The following is a 25,669-nucleotide window of genomic DNA, read 5'->3' as shown; positions in this document are numbered from 1 at the left end:
TGGTCTTGCCTTCGATCTACCAGTCTGCAGCATTGAAATCGTTTGGTACACATCTCTATGCATCGTGCGGGACACACTTTCTCTCTTTTCTACGGCCAATATAATGGATGGATAAATGCGAGCGGTCTTGATTGTTTGGCACTATGCTAAGTATTCAGGTCTAACGACATTGCTTTTGTAAAGACAAATTAAAACTCCCAAAAATTATTGTTTTCTAACGAATCCACTTCTAATGTCCATCGTCTTCTTCTTGTTTGACCTTGTTATTTTGGGAGATCATCTATTTGCCTTCAGTCTGATTTGTCGTTATAGAATTCGTTACAAAGTCGTATCGTGCCAGACGGTGTTGTATTGCGAGTGTTGAGTGCCGCGGAAAAATACTGAAAGTCGTCCATATTGCGATGAGAAAAGATATAGATGCGAAGTTGAAAAGGTTTTCTTGTAGTCTATAGAACAGAGGACCGAGGGGTATTGGAAAAAAGCCTCCACTGTCATGCCAAATACATTGATACAAGCGAAAGTTTGTTGATGCGTTCGTTTCGTCTCCATCTATGATGAGATTGATTGATAAAGTGTGGTGTCTAATCCAGAGACTTTGATCGAGTAACGTCCATGCTTTCTAATTTTCCGCGTCCAGCGCTGGTTAAGGGGTGGATCATGCAAAAAATCGAAAGGCCGAGACGTTGAAAGGGAGAGACGAGAAACGCGGATGCTTGTGGTCGAGAGATGTTTGACAGTCGAGGCGAAACAGTAATGAAATTGTCGAACGGAATGAAACAGGAACGGAACGGGAACCGGGTATATTTGGCCATTGAGAAGGCCACATGGGATGGTGCGCTAGCTTACCACCAGCTCGCACCGGAGGAAGCAGCAGGAGGAGGGAAACCACCACCGCCGCCGCCACCGAAACCACCGCCGTAACCACCACCGCCGAAACCGCCACCACCACCTCGAGAGAAACCACCGCCGCCAACTCGAGCGTCTCGGCCACCAGATCGGCCACCGCCACCACCACCTCGTCCTCGACCGGACTTGGAGCCGTAACCACCACCGAACGATCGCTCAGTGCTGATGTCGACGAGCCACTGGGGAACGTCTTGGTGAGCATCCTTGAGGAGGTCGAGCAAGTCTCGAGCGATGTTGAGGTTGTTCCTGTTGAAGAAGGCGGTGGAAGTACCGGTGTTACCGGCTCGACCGGTACGACCGATTCGGTGAGTGTACTCGGCGACATCGGTAGGCAAGTCGTAAAGGATGACGTGGGTGACGTGGGGGATATCGAGACCACGAGCGGCGACGGCAGTGGCAACGAGGATGGGAGCTCGACCGGTCTTGAAAGCGTGGAGAGCAGCCTCACGTTCTCGTTGAGTTCGGTCACCGTGGATAGAGGTGGCGTTGTGTCGTTGGGCACAAAGGAAGTCGCAGAGTGAGTCGGCCATTCGCTTGGTCTCGACGAAGACAAGTACTAAACCACCGGATTGCTCAGCGAGCAACAAGTCGAGGAGAAGAGATCGCTTGTCGTGGTCGTCGACGTACTCAATTCGCTGAGTGATGTTTTCGGAGGTGGAACCAACTCGACCGACGGACAAGAAGATGTAGTCCTTGAGGAAAGACCTGGCAAGCATCTGGATCTCCTTGGGGAAGGTGGCGGAGAACATGAGGGTTTGTCGGTCGTGCACACCGGGCATGTCCTCACCCTCGACGATCCTTCTGATCTGGGGCTCGAAACCCATATCGAGCATTCGGTCGGCCTCGTCAAGAACAAGGTACTTGACGTTGGCAAGACTGATCCTGCCTCGCTCAATCAAGTCGACAAGACGACCGGGAGTGGCGGAGAGGAGATCGCAACCTCGGTCGAGAGCTCGGATCTGCGAACCGATGTCGGCACCACCGTAAACGACGGCAGGTCGAACCCAAGATCGGTAGGCGAACTTTCGAGCTTCCTCGTGGATCTGAGAGACAAGCTCTCGGGTAGGGGCAAGAATGAGGGCGGTAGGGTAAGCCTTTCTTCGGCTGTTGTAGCTACCGTAAGAGTTCTGCTCGAGAGGAGGAGCGACGGGTCCGTAGGTATAGAGGGCGGAAAGGATGGGGAAGAGGAAACCACCAGTTTTACCGGAACCAGTCTGGGCACAAGCCATGAGGTCTCGGCCGCCAGCGACGATAGGGATGGAGTACTTCTGGACGGGAGTGGGGGTTGTGTATCGAGCGTAGACGATGTTCTCGAGAAGGACTGGGTTGATGGGGGGGTTGGTGAACTCGGTCACAGGCTCGGGAACGCCAGTACCGGTCGCCTCGACGGGGATATCGGCGTACTTGTCGAAGTTGATACCGGTGGTCTAGACAATGGGGTCAGCAGCTGATCAGAAAGAAGAAGAAGTCCAAATAAAACCTACCTGTTGACTACCGTCACCATCCTCGCCGTAAAGCTCCTTCTCCAACCTCTGGTTTCTGGCACCGAGGATGTGCTGACCGTTCTTCCAGCTGCCGTAGCCGGGGGGTCCACCAGCACCGCCGAAGCCTCGAGGCTCGGGAGCACGTCTGGGAGCACCGCCCCATCCGCCATCTTCAGCAGCGGTGGGAGCGGCACCGAAGGCACCTCGAGCAGGGGGAACGTAAGCGGCACGGGCGGCAGGAGGGGTAGTGGCAGGGGTAGGGAGACCGGTGGGTGACTGCTGGTAGCCAGCGTGAGCGGGAGGGGGAGCGGCAAAGGTGGGTCCAGGTCCGCCAGCGGGAGGACCAGGTCGGTTACGAAGGTGAGGAGGGACGTAAGCGGGTCGGTCGGGGTTGAGCTTGATGGAGTCTAAGACGCGACAAAAGAAGGCAGATTTGTCAGCGTCGCGTGACAGGTAGTGATAAGATACAAAGTTGACTACTCACTGAACTTGGATTCGAGACTGGTCACGCCGCTGTCGTGGACGGGACCATTGCTGATAGGGCCAGTAGTCATATTTGTTTTGATATAAATTCGGTTTTGTTAAAAGTGGCGACGAGAGTCGAGTCTAACAGTCTTTTTTGGCTTTGGTTTGATTGATTTCCAGTCTATGTGATGGATTGCCTTTTCTATCTATGATGAGACGAAAAGAGCGTTGTACACTGAAAGAGAGAGGAAAAGGAAAAAAAGTAGTAGTTTGAATAAAGAGTTGATGTTTCTTTCTTGAAAGAGAAGGAGTTGGGGGAAGAGGAAGAGCAAAGAGAGGAGAGAAGAAAGGGAAGTAATATAAGTTGGGACAAAGATATGAATATTTTTCATCATAATGCGTCGTCGTTGGGTGGTGGCGAATGATTCCCCCCCTTTAGAATTGTAAATTACCCCTTTTGGACAAGAATGGGAAAGGCTAGCATGGCGGTGGTTTGAATATACAGTAGAATGGGATAAAATGGGATAAATAGATGAGAGAAATATATCCCCGACGCGTCTCTTTTGACCTTTGTTTCGACGTCGCGTGGCAATCAGAAGTCAAAGATGGTGGTCTGTGTGTTTCAGTTGCTACAAAGACAACAGAATAGATTCGCTCTTGGACAACACTATACTAGCTCTATCCTTTTACCACTCTCACTGACGATCATACAATCACCATGGTGAGTCAAAACATGTCAGATCAAGCTCGTCTCAGACTAAACAGCTGATTGCATCCTGTACATACAGTCCGGTAACAACGCAGGTCCGTCCAGCAACAACATTGCCACCGAGTCTGAAGAACGACCCATTGCTAACTTCTTCGTGTAGAATACCGCGAAGCCTTCGCTCTCTTCGACAAACGAGGTACAGGTCAAGTACCCCGCGAATCGCTTGGAGAGCTACTTCGATCTTTGGGTCAAAACCCTACTCAAGCGGAAGTGCAAGAACTCGAGAGGAATGTAGGGAACTCGTTTGGATATGATGAGTTTTTGGCGGTCTTGAATAGGCCTGATGGGTGGAAACCGGCTGGAACGGCGGGTGAGTGGGCGTGGGGTTGATCGCTTCAGTGGCGGAGGAGGGGCGGGTGGGTGGGCGGTGGTAGTGGTGATGGTGATGGCGGGTGGGCGGGTGGGTGGGTGGTGGTAGTAGTGATCGTGTCGGTTGTGGTTGGGTGGTGGTGGTGGTTGGGGACAAGGGCGGGGCGGGCGGGTGGAGGAGTCTGGATATTCAGCGTGCTTAAATAGGAAGGGAGATCAGTTGCGGTCACGGCCTTATACAGTACAACAACGACATAGGGGAAAAAGCTCTCGAGCAAGGTTTGAAGAACCACAACTGATACTTCTTGTCCCTCCCTTTCCCCTCAGACGAGTTCATCAAAGGTTTCCAAGTGTTTGACAAATCAGGCAATGGTTTCATCGGTGCCGGCGAACTGCGATACGTCCTCACCCAACTTGGCGAGAAAATGTCAGATGAGGAGGTTGACGAGTTGCTCAAGGGTTTCCCAGTGCAGTGAGTATCCTGTCGATACCCTCTCCAGTGACTCGACACCCATTCGGCAGAGACGATCTAGTAGAGCTAATTTGTTTTTGATGACTTTCGTAGAGACGGTCAGATCAATTATCACTCTTTCGTTCGATCTATCCTCGCTCAATAGATCGCTTTCCTTACGTTTGGCCCGCTCCTTCCCATTCCCAATTTACAAGTTGGGAAGGAGAGACCTTTCCCAATCCTTACACTATACGTTTTGACCTCTTGACGATACTTTTCACGATGCGATTTGGTTCTCTGTGCAATCACGAGGGTCGTCTCGCGTTCCTCGAGTCTTGAGTGACTCGACCATGTTGATGATACTGACGATACGATACACAAATGGCTACATGACTATAACAATAACAATGATTATGACTGGGAGCTACAATTGTCCAACTATGTGTTGTATCGTATTGTAGCGTGGTTCTACATCCGATTCGGGTATCCGTATTACCACAAAGAGTGACCATTCCTCGAATCTGTACCTCTCCGTATAACCCTACTCCTCTCCTCCTAAAACCTCTCTACAGACAAAACATCTCCCATCCTCTCTGAACCATCTCAACACACACCCTTCATGACCCGAATGTCCACATCCCGGAATCATAATCGCTTTCTCCCCACCTCTAAATTGACTAAGACAGATCGGACATTTGCTGACTCTTACACCGAGCAACGATAGCTTGAGCTTCACTTTCCCTTGCGGGGTAGTACGTCTTGAATCGACGTTGATGAGCGCAGGAAGAAGAGTAGCGATCGCTTCGGGGGATGCGGCGGGGGGTTTTGAAGGTCCAAGGAATGTAGTGATTTGAGTGAAACCCTGCACATACACAAAAACAGAGATTAGCATGCGATACTAAGTCTAGGAATGTGCTCACTCCCAACTCACCTCAAACTCTCGTCCACTTCCTTCCAATCTTGAAACCAAAAGATCCAAATCCGTGTACTCTCTCTCACCTCCACTAGGACCTCTACCCCTTCTTCTCATATCCACTTCTGACGCACTCCTGTTCAGGCTTCGCGCTTCACCCTGTCCACCAACCCCACCACTCATGGAATCGACTCCCAACGCCGAGGCCACACTAATCTCTTGGGCGTCGTCGTCTTCGTCTTCCGTTCGTCTCGGGAAATCAGACTGAGTTCGTTCAGCCATCGGTCTCGATCCTGTAACAGGCGACAAGGTCAAAGAGGCTTCTTCTAGATCCGAGGTGACGATCTTGACCCATGACTTCCTAGGTCTTGGAGGGGGCGGCGGTGGCGGTCTTGGTCCTCTAGGTCTCAAACCAAGTAGACCTAGTCCAAATCGTGGTGACTTGACTTCTGGATGAGGTACAACCGTATCGTTGCTAGAAGACGTTTGAGAACCAGTAGAATCGGACCGGATGTGCGAGGGACGAGACGTGAATGCTGGTGGTGGAGGACGTGGGGGAAGTGGAGGAGCTATAGTCTGACGGTCGACTGAGACGGCTGGAGGTGGAGGCGGCGGCGGTGGTCTTCGCGTCGGGATTGTAGGTCGTCGTGGTCTTTCGCTTGGACTTGAAATAGCCTTCGGTGTCGTATCTCCTTCCGAGCTAGCTGGCTCCTTTGCCGACCTCATCTTGAGCGGAGGTGGCGGCGGAGGTGGCACTCGCTTCTTCGTCACAACGGATTCTGATGAATCGGCGATAGACTCGGCGACCGACTCGGCGGAAGCTTGCACCACTGATGGCAGCGCTTCCAGACTTGCGTCTGAACTCGGTTGTCGCCGCAAGTCCAATCTAGGGGTCGACACCGCAGAAGGTGTTGATGACGTGAGAGACGCCGCAGCGGCTGACCTCGCCGCGGCTTGGGCAGACGACTCCGCAACAGGTTCTTCTGCGATCTCCAGTAATTCAAGAAGATCGGCCGAAGAAGCCGCCAGATGTGCCAAGGTCATATACTGAGACGAAGGTCTAGACACAGGTCCATCGTCGTTCAGATCAATGAGCGGTCCTGATGAGAGCGATGATTGTAATGGTGGCCTGGTCGACTTAAGCGGTCTAGGTTCTATGGGTGCAACCGGGATAGGTGTTGTTCTGATCGTTCTGAGATCTCGACGTTTGAGCGCTGCTTCTCGATTCGGTGGCAGAGTTCCAGTCATAACCTCTGGCGATACCGTCTTGGTTATTCCTTTGCGGTCATCCGCCTCAACAGGTTTTCCAGTTGTCCGTCCGGGGAAGCCTTCCATTCTTGCCACAACGTCGATCTCGGGAGAGTATCCCCAAGTCCCGCCCTTGAACAATGGCTTTGCTAGAGTCGGTTCGATTGTCGGTTCCGAGTTGCGCTTCATACCAAGCATGGGAGCCAGTAAAGTCGCCTTAGGGCTAGTCGTCGCCGAAGACCTACGTGCTGGAATACTCTTGACAGGCTTCACATTCGCGGCTGATCCATCTACAGTTTGCGAAGTGCTGACGCTAGAGTCGGTGGGAGGAAGTAGGACTGCCGAAGGTTTGGCTGACTCTTCTTGAATTCCAGTTGTTTCCTTTACAGACCTGGAATCCAGGAGAAGGGGTGACCTGGAAGCCGGTGGATCTGAAGGGATACTCTTCGGTGATGGCGGACCAGCTGGAACAATGGCTTTCTTCGTGCTCGAGGTCTCCGTGTCGGTGGCTGTTACGGCGGCCTCGACGATGGCGTTCGATGTGTGCTCAAAGACCGTTTGGTTGGCTCGCTTGTCCTCCAATCGGCTCGGAGCAGGCTGTGCAGTTACTTCTCCCGAAGACTGTTGCTCTTCCGCCTCCATTGGATTCCGCGCAAGCTCCTCTGTCGGTGTCCGGCTGTCCTCCTCTTCTCCTTCTGCTGGCGAATCACTTCCAAAGGGTTGGGAAGGCATTGGTGGTGTCAAGATGACTGTGGGAGGTTCTGTAGGCGCGAGCTGAGTCTCTCCCACCTGCGGCTGTTGGCTGGTCGCCGCGATGCTTATAGTCGGTGGTACCGCGACAGTGCTCGAATCTTCCTCGAGTGCGGTATTGAGTGCTGGTTCCTCGCTGGAAGGCGGTTGCTGGGAGTTCTTTCCAATCTCTGGGATCCCACCAATTGTAAGCTCAGCAGCTTGTGAGGCAGGCCCAGGGTCGGCCTTCGAACCTCTACGACTACCTTCAGCTTTGGACCCTCTGCGACTGCTCTCCTCTTTCGATGACCTCCTCTCTCCCAGCTGCTCTCTCGTTTTCCGCCGCCCCATCTCTCTCCTCACTCGCTCTTCTAAGCTATATCCGGCTAAGAGATCAGCATTCCACATCCTCCTATCTGATCTTTCCTCCTCTGTCAAGTCTTCATCATCCAGTGTGACGACTGTCCTCGTCGGCGACGAAGGTGCTGATACGAAATGTGACGAAGTCGGAGAAGACGTAGATGCAGAAGTGGGTGTGTCTGCATCTTCCGTTGGATGTGAGACGGGAGCCGGCAAAGTGGTGGACAGTGATAAAGTGGGACGAGTGGTTGGTTGTGGTGTAGGTGGAGCGGACGTCGTAGTGAGCATGTGTGGGGAAGGGGACAAACCAATGGCTTGTTCGAAAGTAGGTGGAGGAGATCTTGGTCGTTCTGGCGGAGGGACATTGACAGGACTGGAAGCTCGAGGAGTATTGTCCGATTCATTTCGATCGTCTACAGGTAAAGGAAAGGCAGGTGGAAGACGATTTGTCGATGTGGTCGGGAATGGGAAAGGCGGCGGAGGTTCACCAGCCTCTGGTATATCTGTGCAAACGAAACAAACACTATCAATACTGCTCTTTCTTCATGATGGACCGGCTAAACTTACCATCCCAGACATTGGTTCTACGCATACTGGCTCCTCTTGCCAAGCCCAACGCTCTTCCCTCTTCTCGCGAGCTAACAGTGGGTCGTCTCGTAAGACCTCCCGCTTCATTCCTCACGACCCTTCTCCTCCTTCTTTGCTGAGTCGTCTCAGGCCTCTGTTCTTCTTCTGGAGTATCAGGCAATCTTCCAGATTCCAAGATCTGACCCAATTGACCTAGTGAGCTTAGAGAGGGATTCACCTGACGCAAATCCCTCAATCTCTCTTCGCTACGTCGGACGGTCAGTTGTCCCGGTCGATCTCGATCTGCGGATCTACGTCGTGGGTTTGCGGGTGCTTGTTGAGGAGTTTGGACACGGGGTGTCGAGCTCGATCCTCCAGGGACGATAGTAGGTGGGGAAAGTAATCCTGCGGCATAACGACTTCTCTTCGCGCCCGATCCAGAATTTGTTCGTTCTCCATTAGCAGTGGTAGGTCGAGAAGGACCCGCACCTGTTCCAGTTCCAGTCCCTCCAGCGTCGATGATGGGTGAATGGGAAGTACGGAGATATGACGATGGTAAAACTAGTTGGGAGGTAGAGGTAAGTTGATCGATGGCTGATGGCGAAAGGGCGGAAACGGGTGATGGTGCAAGAGCGAGATACGGGCGTGGTATAGGACCTATATTCCGAGGTGCAGGTGAAGGTTGTGGACTGGGTAGAGGTGATGTTTTGGGTTTCTTGCGAGCTTTACGAGGGGCACCTAGCGTACGAAGAGTATCCGTGTCAGTATGGCAGATTGCTTGGCTACGTGTAACAAGCATTCGCGAGCTCACCTTGCACGGGGGTCTATAAGCGACGAGGGGATAGCCGATCTAGTCAATAACTTTGCACATGCACATTTTTCTGCTCTATCTTGAATAGTGACTCACCCCAGACCCGCCAGGTTCATTCAACCTCCTTCCGGTTCTACCGGTATTCATCTTCGTTGACTGCAGCTATTCCACTGATGATGCTCCATCTGTAAGCATCAAAAGAAAGACCTCTGTGGGTCTATATGGAAGATGAGATCGAATGCGGAATCGGACAGTAATGTGTATGTCTATGAGATAAGCAGCTGTAGCCTGTTGCACCGCCGTGTTAAGGAATAGGAGGACGGGAAGTGGAAGTGGAAGTGGACAGGTTGGTTGATCTTGACCAAGATGGGATGTTGCACAGTGCCAAAGCCAAAAAGTGTCGTCATAATCAATCTCCCGAAAAGCGGCTTATACTTCCGCACTTGTCCACCATCAATCAATCAGTCATCTCTAGCTTGGCCCGCTTCAACATGCATCGTAGATCACGATCAGACCACGAATCATATCACTCATGCATCAACAGATCACAGACAAACTTGCATCGAACAGTTTGCAACACTGATAATTTCATTCATGCATTCATCAGGTTCAATCCCTTCTTCACTGTATGACCCTACTACTCCGGTAAATATGTCCGCACTCCATTACTTGGTGTGCGAGTCAACGACCTTCTGCTGCTTCTCCTGTTATTGTCGAACAAGGTAAATAAGTCAGTAAAGCTGATGCAACAATGATCTCCGATATACGCTGGTAGGGATGTCCGATGAGGACAAATGCCAGAAACAGAGGGTATATTGTAGACATAGACAGGGACAACACTCACGAACTCGGCCTTGGCCTCGTCGAGCTTCTTCTGAGCAGCCTTGAGCTTCTCAGCCTCACGCTGTCGGACGTATTGAGCCTCCTTGGCCTGCTCTCGCTCGCTGCGAGGGAAGAGTGAAAGTCATCAGCAGGCCACCACAGGAACGGGACATGTGCTGCATGATATGGAGGACAGGGAAAGGGCTGACTCACTGGAAACCGGTAGAGCTGGCGGTGGCACCCTCTGACCTGGAGTCGGGGGAGTAGTGTCGAGCGAACATGGCCTGATAGAGTGTATCGAGGGATTGGCAGAGATATTACATTATAGGATGCGGCGGGCGATCGGAAATCAGAGATTGATTGGTGTGCGGAGGAAGGGTGGTAAGGCAAATCACACGTCAGCATTCAACATTGTATGTACAGAACACTTCTCTTTTGGGTCGTCTCTACGTCAGTCCGACTGGAAGTCACTCCCAGCTGGCCAAGATGTCCGATGACGATATTCCGGTACTCTAGCAGGACGAATATCCCACCACCTTGACGGATAATGAACACTCACGACGGGAGCCCTGACGGCAGCGAATCGAGCGGGGGCAGTGGCGGTGGATCGGATAACGTTCATTGTGATATGCTTGTTTGTTTTGTTATTGTTATGACAAGTGAGTGAGTGTAGGTGGTAGAACAAGTTGAGTTAGCGGTGGTCCAACACAGCGAGATGGGAGTGAGGGACGGAAGACGTTGGTTCCGTTTGGTTGGTTGGTTGGTCGGTTGTAAGTAAGTGGGTCCAACTTCCGATGACGTGGGTTTGTGGCGAACCATAACTCACTTACGGTTATCACTTTGATGGATATTGGTCGTACCTATTAGAGGTAGTAACTAAACAATATGCACTGTTGCTCCTAGGTATATGATCGGATCAAGCGAATGCTCTCTCGGACCACACATTCTTGTAGAATACTGCCTGACTGTACTTACATGCACACACGCGTTACGATATAGGTGATGTATGTTAAAAGCATGAATAACGGTCAATTTCAAACTGCCACAAACTTCAATTACTGATTATTGGGTTCGGGGCCGGAAAGGCGGGTCCCCTTACTTACTTACCTTGTTGTAAGCTAATTAGTAGATGAGATATCTCTTTCCTCGCAACGATCATTCTTGTCCTCCATATCATTATTCTCATATCGTGTATCATACTGTATCCCTATAATATCACATCGCTTGCTTCCCATACACCACAACTACTATCGCTACGTATATCCGGATAATTTTGTCTCGACAGTATCGCCCATCATTATCTTATGACCCCGACAGCCAATTGCAGACATGTCAACCACAACTGAAGAGGTTCGCATCAAGCGACCTCGACCTACAGATATCGAGGAACGCGATCCTAAGCGGGCGAAAAACAGCTCCGAGTCTGATGTTGCTCCGGCCAAACCGGTTCTAGAAGAAGGCTCGACTTCCGCTATGACGGCCTCGGCCTCGATCTCGAGTACACCTACAAAGGGACAGATATGGGTCCGAGAACAGCTTGGGAAGATGGAAAAGCTTTACAAGGTGTGTTGTCGGTCGTGCTTAAGGAATCCCTAAACATGAGGGAACGCTATCTGGACCAGGAGTTGAGGCTGATAATGGCTGTCATCTGTAGGAGGTCTTGATCCAAGCGGCTTTGATATTTCAACATCAATCTTTCTCAGAGCGACTGTGAGTTGAAAGTCCTCCGACATATAGTGACTTCCTGAATTTGCTGCATGCTCATATGATGCTGCGACACTCAGAGGTTTGAAAGGACAACGAGTCCCCGTCCACATGGTGCATCGGCTCGAAACGTCTTGGCGGGCATACGAAGGACTGCGACGGCAGACGGAATGGTGCATAGTGAGTTCTACCGCTTGACCCCTTTGATACGTTTGTAGTACGTGACTGATATCAGTTCGTATCCAGTCTCAAAGCGGACAACAACCGCTTAACAAACCCACTCAGCCTTCGACTATCGATGTCAATGTCACGTCCCCTTTTTCGCATGATCAAGCCCAAAAACCGATCGCCTCTCCTCCCAAATCCATCCCACTACCTATCCCTTCGCACCTCACAGCCAATGGGCGACCACCAGCTGTATCGTCACCCATCCCTCTTGGTGCCGCTTCTTTGCTTGCCTTTGACGGACAAAGATTGCAGGCTCCACCGGGCAACGAACCAATATCGTTGGATGCAGCTCAGACACTACAACAACCCCCGTTCCAGCAAACCCAGCCCATGCAAGAACAAGATATACTTCAGGATGGATCGACTACGAACACGACAGCGACTGCAGGGGTGGATTATGCGTCGATGGGATTGGATGAGCTTACGGCACTCATCAATGGAGATGCTTCGTCGTTTGATCTCAACATGGGTGCGCAAATACAGCAACAACAGCAGCAACAGCAACAGTTGCAAGGAGGATCGCAAGCGCAACAACAGCAACAGCGGCCACAAACAATTGACCTGACTCTGGACGACAATTCGAATGTCAACCAGTCAGCCGCCACCGCTGGTGCAATTAGCATAGAGAATGGACAGGTCGCTCAATCGAACAACTCAGCCTCGGACGAGGCTATATTAGCATCGCTTGGGCTCGGTACAACACAACAACAATCACAATCACAATCACAACCCCAAGCACCTAATCAGAATCTCGGCGGACAAAACGTCTCGGCACAGCAAGCCCCTGCTCCGACGACAATGGACTTTGATTTCTCCGCTGCGTTACCGACTGGAACGACCGAACCTGATTTCTCAGCGTTGGCTGGACTGTTCCCATCTTCAGACGATGTGGGACAGCAGGCTACAGGGTCGATGTCGGGATCGACAACAGCACAGCAGCCGAATCTCACTGCGCAAGAAACGAGCAAGATGGATCAAAGTCTAGAGAGTCTCATGGGAGGAAGTGGAGCTACGAGCACCGACGCCAACATGCTCGGCGCGACCTTAGAAGCCGGTAATGGTAGTGGTAGTGATGCACTCGTCATCAATTCCGGAACCGACAACACTGCTATCCCCGCTCGTCAAGAGTCTGAAATCGTCCCCGACGTTTCCAATCAAGATACGATGTCAAACCTTATCGCAGAACTCGAAGCGAACAATGGGGTAGTACAACAACCTTCGGGTGGCGTTGGTGTAGGAGTCGGAGTAGGAGATCTGGATGCGAGTTATGGTGAGATGGGAGGGATAGATATGAGCGATTTCAATTTTACGGATAGCGGTGGGATGGACGGAGACGAATTTGAGAGGTTGATGGCGGAGTTCCAGTAGTGCTGTAGTGCGGTGTGCGGGGTGTGGTGGAGAGTTTCAGGCGGTCACGGTCCAACGAGGCGAGCGTGGATCGACAGGCATACATTGTTGAAAATGTGGGACGACGTATTACAAGGCCTTGTCTTACATAACGGATGGATCGGATGTAACACTGTTCAGTCGTACAGCAACTGTTTTGAGGGATGTTCAAGCTCTTCGATCAAAACACGCACGCAAAATGTGCTCCGTTGTGCATAATATGCGAAATGACATCTACTGTTTCTACTATACAATATACCTCTGATACGTTCGCCGTTGCCGTCATCACAACTAACTAGTTCCTAAAATGGCGCATCATCCCAAGCGGAGACGGAAGGATCATCGTCCCCCTTAACATCATATTTTAGTTCCGAGTTATGTCGGCATAGTCTGGATGGTGAATCAGTCTCTGTTTGCAGGATCTCTCAGATACCAAGCAAGAACGATCGCAAGGACGTAGGATGCGTATCAGTTAAGCTGCCACTCACCCGCATTTACGCTCAAGGACAGATCTCGCTCCGAATTCCGACATGTGGTTCTGCGCCTGATGGATGTTGAATAACAAGGCGCCGGTCTCTGCACAAGCACAACCAATTCCAAGATTTTGTTAGCTTCAGGATGTGATGATGTTCGTTCACAGGAGAAGGACCCAACTTGCCTATTCTTGGATCTGAAGAGACGATGAGGATATAAGTATTGCGTGTGAGGGGTTCGAGGACGACGGTACATCCATCGAATTTCGCTTCGAAGCCTTGATACTGTTCGTGATTCCGTCTGAGCGCGCAAAGGAGAATTAGTTTTGGCTCTCCTCGTCCCTGACTCCCACTGATGAGATAACCCCAAAACACTGAAGTGTCGCTTCATACTTTGGTTTGAACGAGCTGCGCTCAACTCACTGGCATATCTTTCTAAACCCCTTGACAATCTCTGAAATCTTCTCGAATCTCTGTTGATCCAGTCCCTTCGCTCCCTTGTTCACTTCCACCTCGTCCAAATCGTTCGTATCGCAATCCAATGGTGAACCAGATTTTGCGATGACCAAGAAAGTCTCAGCTTCGAAGAGGACGGCTTCGACAGCTTGATTTAGATTGCGTAGGTATGTGAGATGGGAAGTGATCAGGTTGATGTTCGGTATGAGCGTGTGGATGATTGATGACCATGCCTGAGGTAAGAGACAAGTTTGATCAGTTCGAGTTTGTTTTGACAAATATAATCTGAACCGATGAATTCTCCAAATTTGGGCTTACCTTGTACAACGACTCATCCCATATACTTGTTGGGAAACACCTGAGCACACCCTTGACATTCCCCTTGCCATCCTCTTCCACTTCTTTTCTGACTCTCTGATCCACAGCCAACAAATCATCTTTCCTCTCTCCATATTTCTTCCTTTTCGGATCTTCTTTATCCACCAAATCCATCTTATTCACCAACACCCACACTCCAGCATCTTCGCTGTTCGTTCGGAGAGCCAATAAAATATCCTCGAAATAGGCGAGGTCGGCTTCCCAGTCTGTGGAGGTGATGTCGAAGACGTAGATGAGAACGGCGACGTTGGAGAAGATTGTATCTCGTTGAGAGGAGAGGTAGTTGTCGACAAAAGCCGATTGACCACCACAATCCCACAAGTTCTAGGCAGACGGACAAAATACATCAGCTTAATCCGTTTTCACCACCTTGCTGGTGAAGAGACGAAGCCAATTGCCCTTGGTACCCACCAGTACTAGTCCACCAAGAAACCGCACAGCAGATTGTTCAACATCAATCGTAGCTCCTAATCGTCTCGTATCTCTCGCAGTGTAGTTGGAACTATAGATTGCCGTAGACAGAGATCCGTTAGCTTGGTTTCGGACTCAAGAGGACCAGACCATAGCTCACAAGATAACGGAACGCATGGACGTTTTCCCACTCCCTGCTTTTGGTCAGCACGTGCTCGATACAGAAGTATAATCTGATTCGGGCAGCTTACCTGACTTTCCCATCAAGAGCACCTAGTGATAGGTTGTCAGTACAAAGCCTTTTCTCGAGCGGGTGTGTCCGGACGCACCTTCTTCCTCGTTGTGTTTGACATGTTGGCTTATCTGCTAAAGGAGCAAGGGGGGTCACCTGGTCGTCAGAATAGGATCTATCCGTACGTCGCAATGTCGGAAAGGCAATAGTGTGTTCAATCGAAGCTCTTCTGGATGTAGTTTCCGAGTAGGTAGCTAGTAAAGAGAGGTCGAATTGATGGTGCAGGCGAAGAACTCTCAATGTTGATGAGAGTTCGTTGCTGTTTGGTGGAATATTTAAGGCACGCACCAAATTGCAATGATGACCATGACGTCCTGTCCTATCCCTCTCCTTCGCATTCGCTCTTAACCGACATCTTCCATCTGTCAATTTCGTCTTCTTCTTCTTCGCCTTCACTATCATATCTATCGCACCATCGCACGTCTCCTTTTTCCGGTCATGAGTTTCAATCGGAAGTCCTTCTCGCCTCGCCACTGATTGTCTCGTCTTGCCTTGCCCTCATTATATCGAAATACGAAAGATGCCGATACAAAACGGGAAGAAGAGAGCATGGCTGTTGCTTACAGCTTCCATCACTCTGCACATCTTCCTGCTCACTTCGACACGGATAGTGCATGATCATGCGGGTTCTCATCCGATAACATCGTCTCCGAATTTGATACGACGTTTCATAGCTGACCCAGAACCTATCGGCCATGTAAGTGTACCAACATTCCGCAGTTGTATTTATTGGTCGAGTACTGACTCTTACTTTTCTAGACCTCGCTCCTCGCTCTACCATACTCTGAATGGTACGAATCTCTTCCACCCGCCTTCAAACCCTTCTTCATCTTAATCCTCCTTTTCATCCTCGCCTTCCTCTTCTCCTTCATCGGCATATCCGCCTCCGACTTCTTCTGTCCCAACCTATCCACCATCGCTTCGTACCTCGGTCTCAACGAATCGACTGCTGGAGTTACCTTCCTTGCTTTCGGTAACGGAAGTCCGGATGTGTTTAGTACCTTTTCTGCGATGAAGGGCGGGACGTTCGGTTTGGCAATTGGAGAGTTGATTGGCGCAGCGAGCTTTAGTGAGTATTTGGTTACCTCATTCGCCTCTCTGAACTGGAATAAAGGGCAACATCGTACGGACCGCACTCTGACCCGCTCTTTCCCTCTTCCAGTCGTCTCAATCGTCGTAGGCTCGATCGCCTTGATTAGACCATTCCATGTCCCGCGTCACGCCTTCCTCCGAGACGTCCTTTTCTTCACCTCAGCGGTTATCGTCCTGATCCTCGTCCTTCACGACGGGCATCTTACCCTCTGGGAATCCGGAGGAATGGTCGTGCTCTACATTACGTATGTCGGAGTTGTCGTGGGAGGGAATTGGTGGGGACGAAGAAGGCGAAGAAAGGCTCATAGTCACGACTCGCACACACTCAAAGCGCCAATCGAGATCATCGATAATGGTCACATTAGTCCACTTCTTACTCCAACTGTTCCGCAGCCCGGTGGACAGTTGACTCTACCGGACCTCGACGAGGCTAATGGGAATGAATTCAGCCACACAGAGTCTCCTGGGACTCTCACACCGACGTTACACAGACCGCACCTGTCTCGAGCTCGATCTCATTCGAGTGCATCTCATCTAGGCTCTTTGCCTGCCCATTTCCACCATCATGACTCTATCGATACTCCCCGAGCAACGTTCTCTCTACTGGGCGCAGTCGAGTTCCGTGATGTGGTCAACTCTCTTAGAAAGGAGTCAAACTCGAGAGGGAACAGCCCCGCACGAACGCCAAATCCGGGCGGCGTCGATAGGGATAGGGAGACGGATTATTTCGGTCCGATAAGTGCGTCGACCTACGGACATCGTCGATCTTCATCATACGGCTTCCACTCTGTTGGAAGGAAAGGAGGGTCGACCGCAAAGGGTACGCCCATGGTGAACGGAAGGCGAAGAGCATCAACTCATTCGTTGAAACCGTCAGAGCGAACAGACAGCTATCGATCGGTCTCAAGTCCGCCTCCGCAGAACGTTACAGTGCCTGAGCCAAATCCCTGGGAAGATCAGCGTGGACATCCACCTACACCGTCTCCGCAACTCAGCAGCCTGAGTACTTCTACCACCAGACCCAATCGACCGAAAGTTGTTATCCCTAACAAAGCTCAACCTGTTCGGCAATACGTCCCATCCATATCGGTAGTCGATCCATCAGGCCACGTCGAAGAGCCAGGACCGGACGAACAATCTCCTCTTCTTGCGACTCCGCCGAATGGACGATCTGAGTCTCGATTCAGAATACGAAGACGGACAAAACACGTCCTACGGACCTTGTTCCCCTCATTGCAGTCGTTCAGGCATAAATCAATTATCGGAATGATATTGGCTATCATGTCTGTGCCGGCGATCTTGGCATTGACATTGACCTTGCCCGTAGTCGACGATGGACGACCAGAAGAAGGTGCCGTAGCGCTCCCCATCGCGGATGATGAGGGGCTTAATGAGGATGGATCATATGTTGGAGACGAGGACGGTGAAGACTCGCTTGAGACGGAAGTGGAGCGGGACGATTACGACGATGAAGCGGATCGTTTGCTCCAACCAGAGATGGGCGAAGAACTGCACCATCTCGTAGATCACGGGTTCTCCCCACTCCACTCTCCTCTGGGCAGAATCAGTCACTCGGCTTTACGACGGATGAACCATCATGTAGAGGAGGGGGAAGTGGGTGGGGATGGAGAAGAGAACGGCGACGAAGAGGATGAGGAGCTCAACAAGGAGCTGTATGAGGAGATGGAGCAGGAAAGAGGTTTGGAATTCAACAAGTACCTGACGGCAGCACAATGTGTCCTTGGACCCGTTTTCTGTGCTTTTATCATCTTCAGTAAGTTTTCAGAGCTCGATTAGCGTTCATGATCCCGAAGACTGATATCATTGACTTATCTAGGCGACATGTCATATCTGCCCTGGGTAATACTTGGCGTCGGATCGGCCGGAGTAATCGCAGCCGTAGCTGTACTATACTATGCGACGGACGGGAGCTCAAAGTTCTGGCGACTTGTGAGATGCATGTGCGGCTTTACCTGCAGTATGGTCTGGATCGCGGCGATTGCGGACGAAGTTGTGGGCGTGTTGGATGTGAGTGTGCTGGTACCCTTGCAAATGTGTCCTATGCTAACTTGTCTGCTTTAGACCGTCGGAGAGATTTTGGGCTTGAGTGATGCAATCATCGGGTTGACGAGTGAGTTGAATCTGGTCTTGATGGATGGGAAATATTAGGACTGACTGTCCGATGTACCAGTCTTCGCTGTGGGGAACAGTTTGGCGGATCTTGTCGCGAATGTCACTGTAGCACAATTTGCACCAGCCATGGCTTACGCGGCATGTTTCGGTGGACCGTGAGTATATCCAACCTTGGCAAGACACTCAAGGCTGACTATCCTCTGTGAAATTGAAGTATGCTTAACCTTCTGCTTGGTATTGGTGGTTCTGGAACATATCACATCGCAACAACACCCCAACATCCACCCGTCTTTGTCGATTTCTCACCCACGCTATGGGTGTCGGCGGGAGGTCTCGTCGTCATGTTAATCGCGACGGCGATCTTCGTCCCGATGAACGGCTACTTGATCGACAGACGATGGGCAGCATGTCTGATCGCAGCGTATGTGGTGTTGATGTGTGTGAATGTGGGAGTGGAGGTGAAGACGGGTAGGGCGTAAGGTTCTGCATATTTGGAAACACGGGAATATCATGTTGTACTATTAGCGGTCAAAAAACATGAATATACACAAATACATGGTCTTGTCAACGTTATAAAATACTAACCAGTCATCAATCATCTAAGTCGTCACAAATGTCTGTTCATATCACATTGGTGGTCTCGCTGTTGGTGCGATCTTGGTCTTGAACCCTGGTGTTCCCATTAACGAAGTATATCCACTTCCTATCCCATTACTCTGACTTGGTAAACCCCAGACTCCTGCTCCTCCAATTCCTCCCGCAGAACTCTCATCGATCATCTCCCGTACTTCCCATCTATCTTCTCCTTCGTTAGAATCATCCGGTTGTATCGCCACTGTAAGGTCTTCCACCTCTACTCTGACTCCCCCTTCTTCAAGGATGACTTCTTTACCTCCTTTCTTCCCTCCGTTGAGCTGTAATGCCTCTAAAGCTCTTTGTAAATCTTCAGCGAGAATAGAGGTATTTGGCGCATCTTCAAGAATCGGTTCCCAGCCTTCGGGAGGAGAACCAGGAGGGGAGATTAGGAAATTATGTGGGATGGAGGGAGGGGCGAGGTGGAATGTCGATGGATCGGGATTGAGAGGTGTGGGTGGGAGGTAGTGTAGACGAAGGATCAGTCTGCGCAGATAGAAGAACCCAATTTGTTAGTCTCTCTCCTCACTGGTAAGCACTGAACGAACGTTGTAGTCAGAGAACACCAGGGTCAGGAGACCTAGCTACAAGTGTAATATCTAACAAGGTGGATGCGGTGCGCCACTCACTCGGTCGGTATCTTTGCAGATTGTGACTTTCTACGTCTATGTTTCCCTTTCGGTGTGAAATACCCCTGCTCGCTCTTCTGCGATTGTCCTCCTCCTGCTGCATTGTTCATAGGCTTCCCTTCTGTTTCCATCTGATCATTGTCTACGTCGCCACCTTGCGATGCCCCACTTAGGTCCAACCTCAACCAGTCACCCTCCGTTTTAGCTCTTTCGGCCTCTCCTTCTTCTCGCCAGACAATGATGACTCTTCCAAAGCCTCTCACAGGAGCCCAATGGACGATCTCGCCATATTGGGAATAATAGTCCTGTAGCAATGCCAAGACTGGAGGAGCGAAGAGCGATTGATGTGGGAGAAGAAGGGCGAGAGTGTTAGTTGGTTCGTGCTGAGGCGGTGTAGTAGAGGTCGAAGGGTCAAGAGGCGGTGGTGGTGGGATAGGGATAGATGAGGGTCGTGGTGGTGTAGGAGGCATGACGGACTGTTGCGTTGAGGAAAGAGAGAGTGGGCAAGGAGAAAGGAGATTGAATTAACTTATAGACTATGGACTTGGTCATCTTGGCTGCGAATGATGCACAGCCACGTGGTAGGGACGATCCAAAGAAAGTGGAGGACGGTCACCCCCTCCGAGTTAAGTCAATATATTACGGCTATCGCATTCCTACGCTTCTCTCGCTCACAACATAGCATGACTTGTAACGCGATTACACCAGACACCGATCATTTACGCTGCGCGACCAAAACATGCCCAAAGCCGCTGTTATAATCGTCGATGTGCAGTACGACTTTCTCCCTCCAGACGGATCATTGGCCGTACCGCATGGCGATGAGATCTTACCAGTCATTGAGGGACTGCTTGATCGAAGTAAATGGGACTGGCCCGTGATTGTTGCCAGCCAAGTGGGTATCTTTCTCATCTGAGCTTTCGGTTCGCCCGCTTCAAGCTTGGCCGAAGACAGACTTTGATCATTGCTACAGAATCTCAGGGCATATGCTGATCAATGGATGTCATCCGGCGAATGCTTGCGTAGGACTACCACCCTAAAGAACATATCTCCTTCGCCTCCTCACATCCGCCCCACGATCCCTTCTCCAAAGTACAGTTGACCGATGCAAATGGTAAAATCTACGAGCAAACAATATGGCCCGATCATTGTGTACAAGGAACGAGAGGCGCTGAGATTGAGAAAGGGTTAAGAGGTCAACTGAAACCTTGGGGTGTTCGAGTGAAGGTGGTGCGAAAGGTAAGTTGCCGCTCACAAGGAGTCTGGCTTTGTGGCTGATCCGAACCAGGGCACAAATATTGGAATCGAGGCGTATTCTGCTTTCGAGGGATATGTCACAGAAGCTACAGATCCTGCCGAACCGATATCAGATCATGAGCCACAGCCGACCGAATCGCCTTTGACAAAATATCTTCGCTCTGAGGGAATAGATACAGTGGTCATAGTAGGCTTAGCTACCGACTTCTGGTACGTCATCGGAACCCTTCACTATCTCTTATCTGTCTCGAATATCGTTCCAGTCGCTTATCTGCTCTTCGGCACGGCGTAGCGTATCAGCAACTGCTCGATCTGCAATCTCAGCGTCTTTCGAGACGATACTGGTCGCTCCGGGTATGCGAGGTATTTCTCAGGACGATGGAAAGAAAGCCTGGGATGAGATAGAACGTCTTGGTGGAACAGTGGTTGGGAAGGAAAGTGGCGACGATTGGGAAATTGGTCTGCGTCAAAAGATCTAAGCGAAGGGGATCGCCTGGCCAATCGTTGCGGCAGTAGGATTAAGATGCGCGAAGTACCGCATGAAGAGGCAGGTAGTCACAGTTGGCGGATGGATGTACTGTAATCGCACGGCTTGGGGGGCCACATAGCCAGTATTAAACATTTGGGTGGCGACAGGCCTCGCGTGGAAAGCGGACGGTGCCCCTTCGACTGAGCACGTCAGCGTAGAAGGCGCAAGGCATTAGAGAATCCCTTCGGTCATGTATGGCCGAGGAGAGCCTTATGAAGGCAGCCATCAGGGGAGATCCTTCAATGGAGAGTAACTTCGGTCTTGCGTAGCCGAGGTCCGCCTTCCAGGGGGAGCCTTCTGAGAAGAGCCTACCCGAGAGAAGCCTTCTGGGAGGGGCAGATTATAAAGGAACGACATACTAGATCTACTGTTGAAGGATACTGTAGATATGTCATTTGATGTCATTGAGCTGCAAAATGCAAGACTCTCTCCTGATCTAAGGAATGAGTGACTTCTCATTGTTTTGAAAGATTGTGTGAAAGGTCTCTACTGACGCAATTGGCCTCAGGAAGACATGAGGTCAAAGGATGACATTAGTTGGACGAGTTTCAGCTTCTGATGCTGTTATGTTTCAAGTCACAGACAGTCGTCATTGTGTCTTGATGTCATTGTAGTCATCCTCTGTCACTGTCCCATCAAAGGAAGGGATGTGTCTGAATGTCTAAACAACAGTGAGAGGGGAGGGGAAGTGCATGTCAATATAAAGCACTGTTGCCACTCTGTCGTTCTTTCCAATAGTCACAACTCACCTTACAGCCACCATTGTATCCAAACTTGTTCTTGTCACCTTCATCAGTTTCATAAACATAACCACACTCAATACACACATACTCTCACAGTCTCATTACCATGGTCAAAGAAGAACAAGTCTTTGTCAAGCAAGAACCACTTTCAGACACAGAGGAGGATGAACTTCACTGTGTTCCTGAGGCTGGGCCTAGAACAGATGGCCTCTATTACCCTGCCATTCCAGCAAGTGGAGCAAGTGCTCAGTCTTACAGGTATGAGCCTGCTATCACCCCTGGAGGCAATCACCCTCAAATGGGAACTGCATTTGGGCAGTACTCCCACAATCAGCCAAGCATGACCCGCCCTCTATCAGGGCTCCATAACTCTGCTGTTGCACAGGCCTCTCGAAATCGTTTGGATGTTGCCTTCCAAAACACTTTGCCAGGAGCTTTTGACATTGATCCTCCACAACATTCCTTTCAATCACAGCCCCACAACTTCTACAATAGACAAGAGACAAGATGGCAGAACTATGGCCATGCTGGTGAAGCACAATCCCATTCAGCTGCCACCCCAATGCCGGCAACATATTGGAATCCTCACTTTGCAGCAGTACCAGCACCCACACTTCAAGACTCATATCCTGGAAGGCTGCAGAATCAGTCACCACAGGTGCTTGCTCAACATGAAGGATGGAACAACAACAATGTCCGGGAAAGCTTGCCAGTGAGTTCTTCCTTCCACACTTCCTTGTTGTATGAAATGATGTGCTGCCCGTTGATCAGTGCTACATGTGACTTTAGTCTGAGGATGTGGGACCTCCGAGGCGCAACACGCAGACTGTCAAGCCGAGACATCACAAAGCACACCAAAGGCATGACGACGCAAGCCGCAATGAAATCACGATTGAACAAGTTGCAAGTCCCACCTGGTCTTCTCCAACAGTCTCCACAGCCGGTCATGGTCCTGTATCTGGCAGTGAACTCTCGGGAACCTACCTTAGTCAACCTCAGCCTGGTAAGTCAATGACCTGATTGGCTGTTCTGTTGTGGGACAATCATATCTGACTGATCAATGACTTAGAGGGTGACCAAAAGTTTGCAAATGAAAAAGCAGGGGTAGAACAGTCTTGCTTTAGTCTATCTGAACTCAGACACACAGGTGAGGGTAGCCGCAAGCTTGGTTCAGTCTGTGCATACTGTTTGACCACCTAAGATTTGGCTTGATTCTTGCAGACCACAAAAGTTACCGACGATGGCACACTGCAAGACACAATTGTGAATCCCTACAGGTATGTAGCTTGACTTCCTCCAATTTCTTTTGTTGCTAGAGGGAGGTAGCTGATGTAATTGGACGACCAGGAACGTGTGACTGAAGAGCTTACAGGGCTGGAAAGACGCAATAAGACACTGCAACTCCTCCAAACGACCATGCTGACAAGCATAGAAGGGTATGAAAGTCTGAAGGCCACAATTGACAGGAACATCAAGAAAATGGAGGATGTGAAGGCATCCATATCTAAGGACATTCATGGATTGGATGAGAAGAAATTGAAGGTGAGTCAGTAAATGTCCGCAATGTATGAATGCAACTACAGGTCTCACTGATTTGCAATCACGTTTTCAGCATCACAACGAAGGCTTGAAAGTATGTGATAGCCATCTGATCCTTACGCATTGCAGAGCAAGACTGACACCGTTTGTAGCGTCTGCAATCCGATATTATGACCAGAGTACGGCACACTGAGAATGAATTGAAGAAGTGGGAAGCAGTGATCAGTTCCTCCTCGTCTCCTCAAGTTGTCTCATCTGCTTTCAATGCAACTGAACTGGTTCCTCATTCACACAACCATCTGAGCCACTCTGGTGAGTCTGAAAATGACATCAGCATCGTCATCCTCTTTGATCTTACCATTAGAGACTTCTTGAGGTTGGGTGCAATGGCTGATAGGTAAACGAATGAGCTCAGGAGGATCCGCCTCTGGACAAGGTTCACGTAGATGGACAAAGAAAGTGAGTGGGCCCAAAACATGCCAAAAACTGGCTTCAGTTCCTTCGTTACATGCTTGTCCAAAACAGAAAGTCTGATGCTGGGATCATATAAGCAGAACAAGCCCTCAGCATTGAAGGCCCACCATGATGCAAGAGTAAGTGGACAGCCAGCATTGCATAAGGGACAAGACAGCTTATGTGAACATGGACAGAACACCTTGGTAGAGAAGACTAAACAGTTGGAGAACTCCCACCAACAACTCCTGGAGGCCTTTGCCAGGGATATACCTAGCAACATGGTGGAGAATATGGATCAGCATGGCACTGTCAGCCTCAACGTGGAAGTGTTGCAAAGAGCCCATCAACTATCCGCTCCTGACTTCAGTGGATATGATGAAAGGAGTGCATGGGTAAGTAAGCACTCTTTACTTGCACAACATGAAGGAATGTCTAAGTGATTGATTGTTCTATTTTCAGGGTACAATTCACTGCATGGAGGTGTGTATTTGATCCTTCTTTGATGCCTCAAGGCAAGAGAAATGACCTTGTTCTCAGAGCCAGACAGAACTGCTCAAAGAGCGACTTCGTGACACAGTGATCAAAGTGGACCTGTTGCAGATTGGTGATCCTGTCACTGAGAGTTAGATGGAATGAGTTGGCCCGAGTGGTGATATTGTGTAGTGGCAAGCTGTGATGCAAACTGTCCTTTTACATTGCACAACCTGTTTCAACCATATATCACTTGTATTATGGTGATGGCAAAAGTGCAGTGTAAGAATCCCTTGCAGGTAGGTAGGGGTTCAAAAATTGTCAATGTGCTTCTATGGTAGTATTATAGCTGACCATTACCTAGACCGAAATGCTTGAGATAGGGAATCAGGAGTACTTCCAGAACTCTGTTTATTGCGGTCTTTTGATATGATACAAAGCTTTGATATCCAGTTTAGCAAAGTGACATTAACATTAGTGACAGGTCATCATGATGGATGGTCCACAGTAAGACAAACATATTGGTTGACTAGCTGGAAACAACCTGCAAAACAGGCCACAGCTCATGGGAAGGATCAGTTTAGATAATCCTTTGTGTGGTCAAGACATGCACCTACAGATTCCGAGTGGATTTTCTCAGCAATGGGTACTAGAATCTGAGTGAGGAGCTGAGGGGAAAAGTGGAACACAGATAAAGCTGGTTCTAGTCTGAATCATCCAGGCAGCCTTATCACAGAGGTGATATAGCTACATGAGGGCTATTGCTTCAATCGATTGACACTGTGTCACCAGTTGATTGACTGATGTCATTGAGCTATAAAATACATGGCCTTCTCCCTCAACTAAAGAACATGTGTCTTCTCATTTTGTCAAGAGATTCTGTCACTGGTCTAGTCTTAGCAGATCAGTCGCAAGGAGACCATTGATCAAAGGACAACAGCGTAGATGTTGTTTCAGCTTACTAAGCCTGTGCTATTTTGAGAATCATAGTCGTGTCATGATGTTATTGCTGTCTCCTTTTCATT

At 50.1% G+C, this 25,669-nt stretch overlaps 10 protein-coding genes across 10 annotated transcripts; 5 read left to right on the top strand and 5 right to left on the bottom strand.

Annotated features, from left to right (window-relative positions):
* Positions 1-842: 842 nt before the first annotated feature.
* On the bottom strand, positions 843-2,944 carry CI109_105058 (ATP-dependent RNA helicase ded1; the record flags this gene model as incomplete). The annotated part of the gene is made up of 3 exons (XM_032005491.1): positions 843-2,333; positions 2,391-2,797; positions 2,875-2,944. The coding sequence occupies 3 exons, from the start codon at positions 2,942-2,944 to the stop codon at positions 843-845; spliced, it is 1,968 nt and encodes a 655-aa protein (XP_031860210.1).
* Positions 2,945-3,573: 629 nt separating this feature from the next.
* Positions 3,574-4,550, top strand: CI109_105057 (uncharacterized protein; the record flags this gene model as incomplete). Its single annotated transcript, XM_032005492.1, has 5 exons — positions 3,574-3,576; positions 3,644-3,659; positions 3,725-3,934; positions 4,261-4,405; positions 4,499-4,550. The coding sequence occupies 5 exons, from the start codon at positions 3,574-3,576 to the stop codon at positions 4,548-4,550; spliced, it is 426 nt and encodes a 141-aa protein (XP_031860211.1).
* A 375-nt stretch (positions 4,551-4,925) lies between these two features.
* On the bottom strand, positions 4,926-9,159 carry CI109_105056 (uncharacterized protein; the record flags this gene model as incomplete). Its single annotated transcript, XM_032005493.1, has 5 exons — positions 4,926-5,246; positions 5,316-8,137; positions 8,202-8,939; positions 9,013-9,025; positions 9,109-9,159. 5 exons carry the CDS (start codon positions 9,157-9,159, stop codon positions 4,926-4,928), a joined length of 3,945 nt encoding a protein of 1,314 aa, XP_031860212.1.
* A 518-nt stretch (positions 9,160-9,677) lies between these two features.
* Positions 9,678-10,456, bottom strand: CI109_105055 (uncharacterized protein; the record flags this gene model as incomplete). Its single annotated transcript, XM_032005494.1, has 4 exons — positions 9,678-9,716; positions 9,857-9,956; positions 10,048-10,118; positions 10,394-10,456. The coding sequence occupies 4 exons, from the start codon at positions 10,454-10,456 to the stop codon at positions 9,678-9,680; spliced, it is 273 nt and encodes a 90-aa protein (XP_031860213.1).
* Positions 10,457-11,163: 707 nt separating this feature from the next.
* CI109_105054 (uncharacterized protein) lies at positions 11,164-13,134 on the top strand (the record flags this gene model as incomplete). Its single annotated transcript, XM_032005495.1, has 4 exons — positions 11,164-11,397; positions 11,489-11,544; positions 11,619-11,718; positions 11,785-13,134. The coding sequence occupies 4 exons, from the start codon at positions 11,164-11,166 to the stop codon at positions 13,132-13,134; spliced, it is 1,740 nt and encodes a 579-aa protein (XP_031860214.1).
* Positions 13,135-13,454: 320 nt separating this feature from the next.
* On the bottom strand, positions 13,455-15,223 carry CI109_105053 (uncharacterized protein; the record flags this gene model as incomplete). Its single annotated transcript, XM_065967601.1, has 9 exons — positions 13,455-13,542; positions 13,641-13,728; positions 13,811-13,926; positions 14,049-14,314; positions 14,400-14,783; positions 14,871-14,961; positions 15,031-15,064; positions 15,122-15,143; positions 15,200-15,223. The coding sequence occupies 9 exons, from the start codon at positions 15,221-15,223 to the stop codon at positions 13,455-13,457; spliced, it is 1,113 nt and encodes a 370-aa protein (XP_065823673.1).
* A 459-nt stretch (positions 15,224-15,682) lies between these two features.
* Positions 15,683-18,866, top strand: CI109_105052 (uncharacterized protein; the record flags this gene model as incomplete). The annotated part of the gene is made up of 7 exons (XM_032005497.1): positions 15,683-15,859; positions 15,922-16,231; positions 16,325-18,028; positions 18,092-18,282; positions 18,337-18,385; positions 18,446-18,542; positions 18,602-18,866. The coding sequence occupies 7 exons, from the start codon at positions 15,683-15,685 to the stop codon at positions 18,864-18,866; spliced, it is 2,793 nt and encodes a 930-aa protein (XP_031860216.1).
* Positions 18,867-19,013: 147 nt separating this feature from the next.
* On the bottom strand, positions 19,014-20,119 carry CI109_105051 (uncharacterized protein; the record flags this gene model as incomplete). Its single annotated transcript, XM_032005498.1, has 2 exons — positions 19,014-19,506; positions 19,650-20,119. 2 exons carry the CDS (start codon positions 20,117-20,119, stop codon positions 19,014-19,016), a joined length of 963 nt encoding a protein of 320 aa, XP_031860217.1.
* Positions 20,120-20,388: 269 nt separating this feature from the next.
* On the top strand, positions 20,389-21,385 carry CI109_105050 (uncharacterized protein; the record flags this gene model as incomplete). The annotated part of the gene is made up of 4 exons (XM_032005499.1): positions 20,389-20,544; positions 20,676-20,888; positions 20,938-21,116; positions 21,199-21,385. 4 exons carry the CDS (start codon positions 20,389-20,391, stop codon positions 21,383-21,385), a joined length of 735 nt encoding a protein of 244 aa, XP_031860218.1.
* An 899-nt stretch (positions 21,386-22,284) lies between these two features.
* Positions 22,285-24,800, top strand: CI109_105049 (uncharacterized protein; the record flags this gene model as incomplete). The annotated part of the gene is made up of 10 exons (XM_065967600.1): positions 22,285-22,890; positions 22,968-23,181; positions 23,611-23,720; positions 23,791-23,811; positions 23,870-24,029; positions 24,115-24,176; positions 24,272-24,310; positions 24,368-24,565; positions 24,633-24,653; positions 24,711-24,800. The coding sequence occupies 10 exons, from the start codon at positions 22,285-22,287 to the stop codon at positions 24,798-24,800; spliced, it is 1,521 nt and encodes a 506-aa protein (XP_065823672.1).
* Between the last annotated feature and the right edge of the window lie 869 nt (positions 24,801-25,669).

The sequence above is a fragment of the Kwoniella shandongensis genome, chromosome 9 (genome assembly GCF_008629635.2).
Source record: "Kwoniella shandongensis chromosome 9, complete sequence".
In the NCBI taxonomy this organism is placed as follows: domain Eukaryota; kingdom Fungi; phylum Basidiomycota; class Tremellomycetes; order Tremellales; family Cryptococcaceae; genus Kwoniella; species Kwoniella shandongensis.
This window is presented reverse-complemented; position numbering and strand designations above follow the sequence as displayed.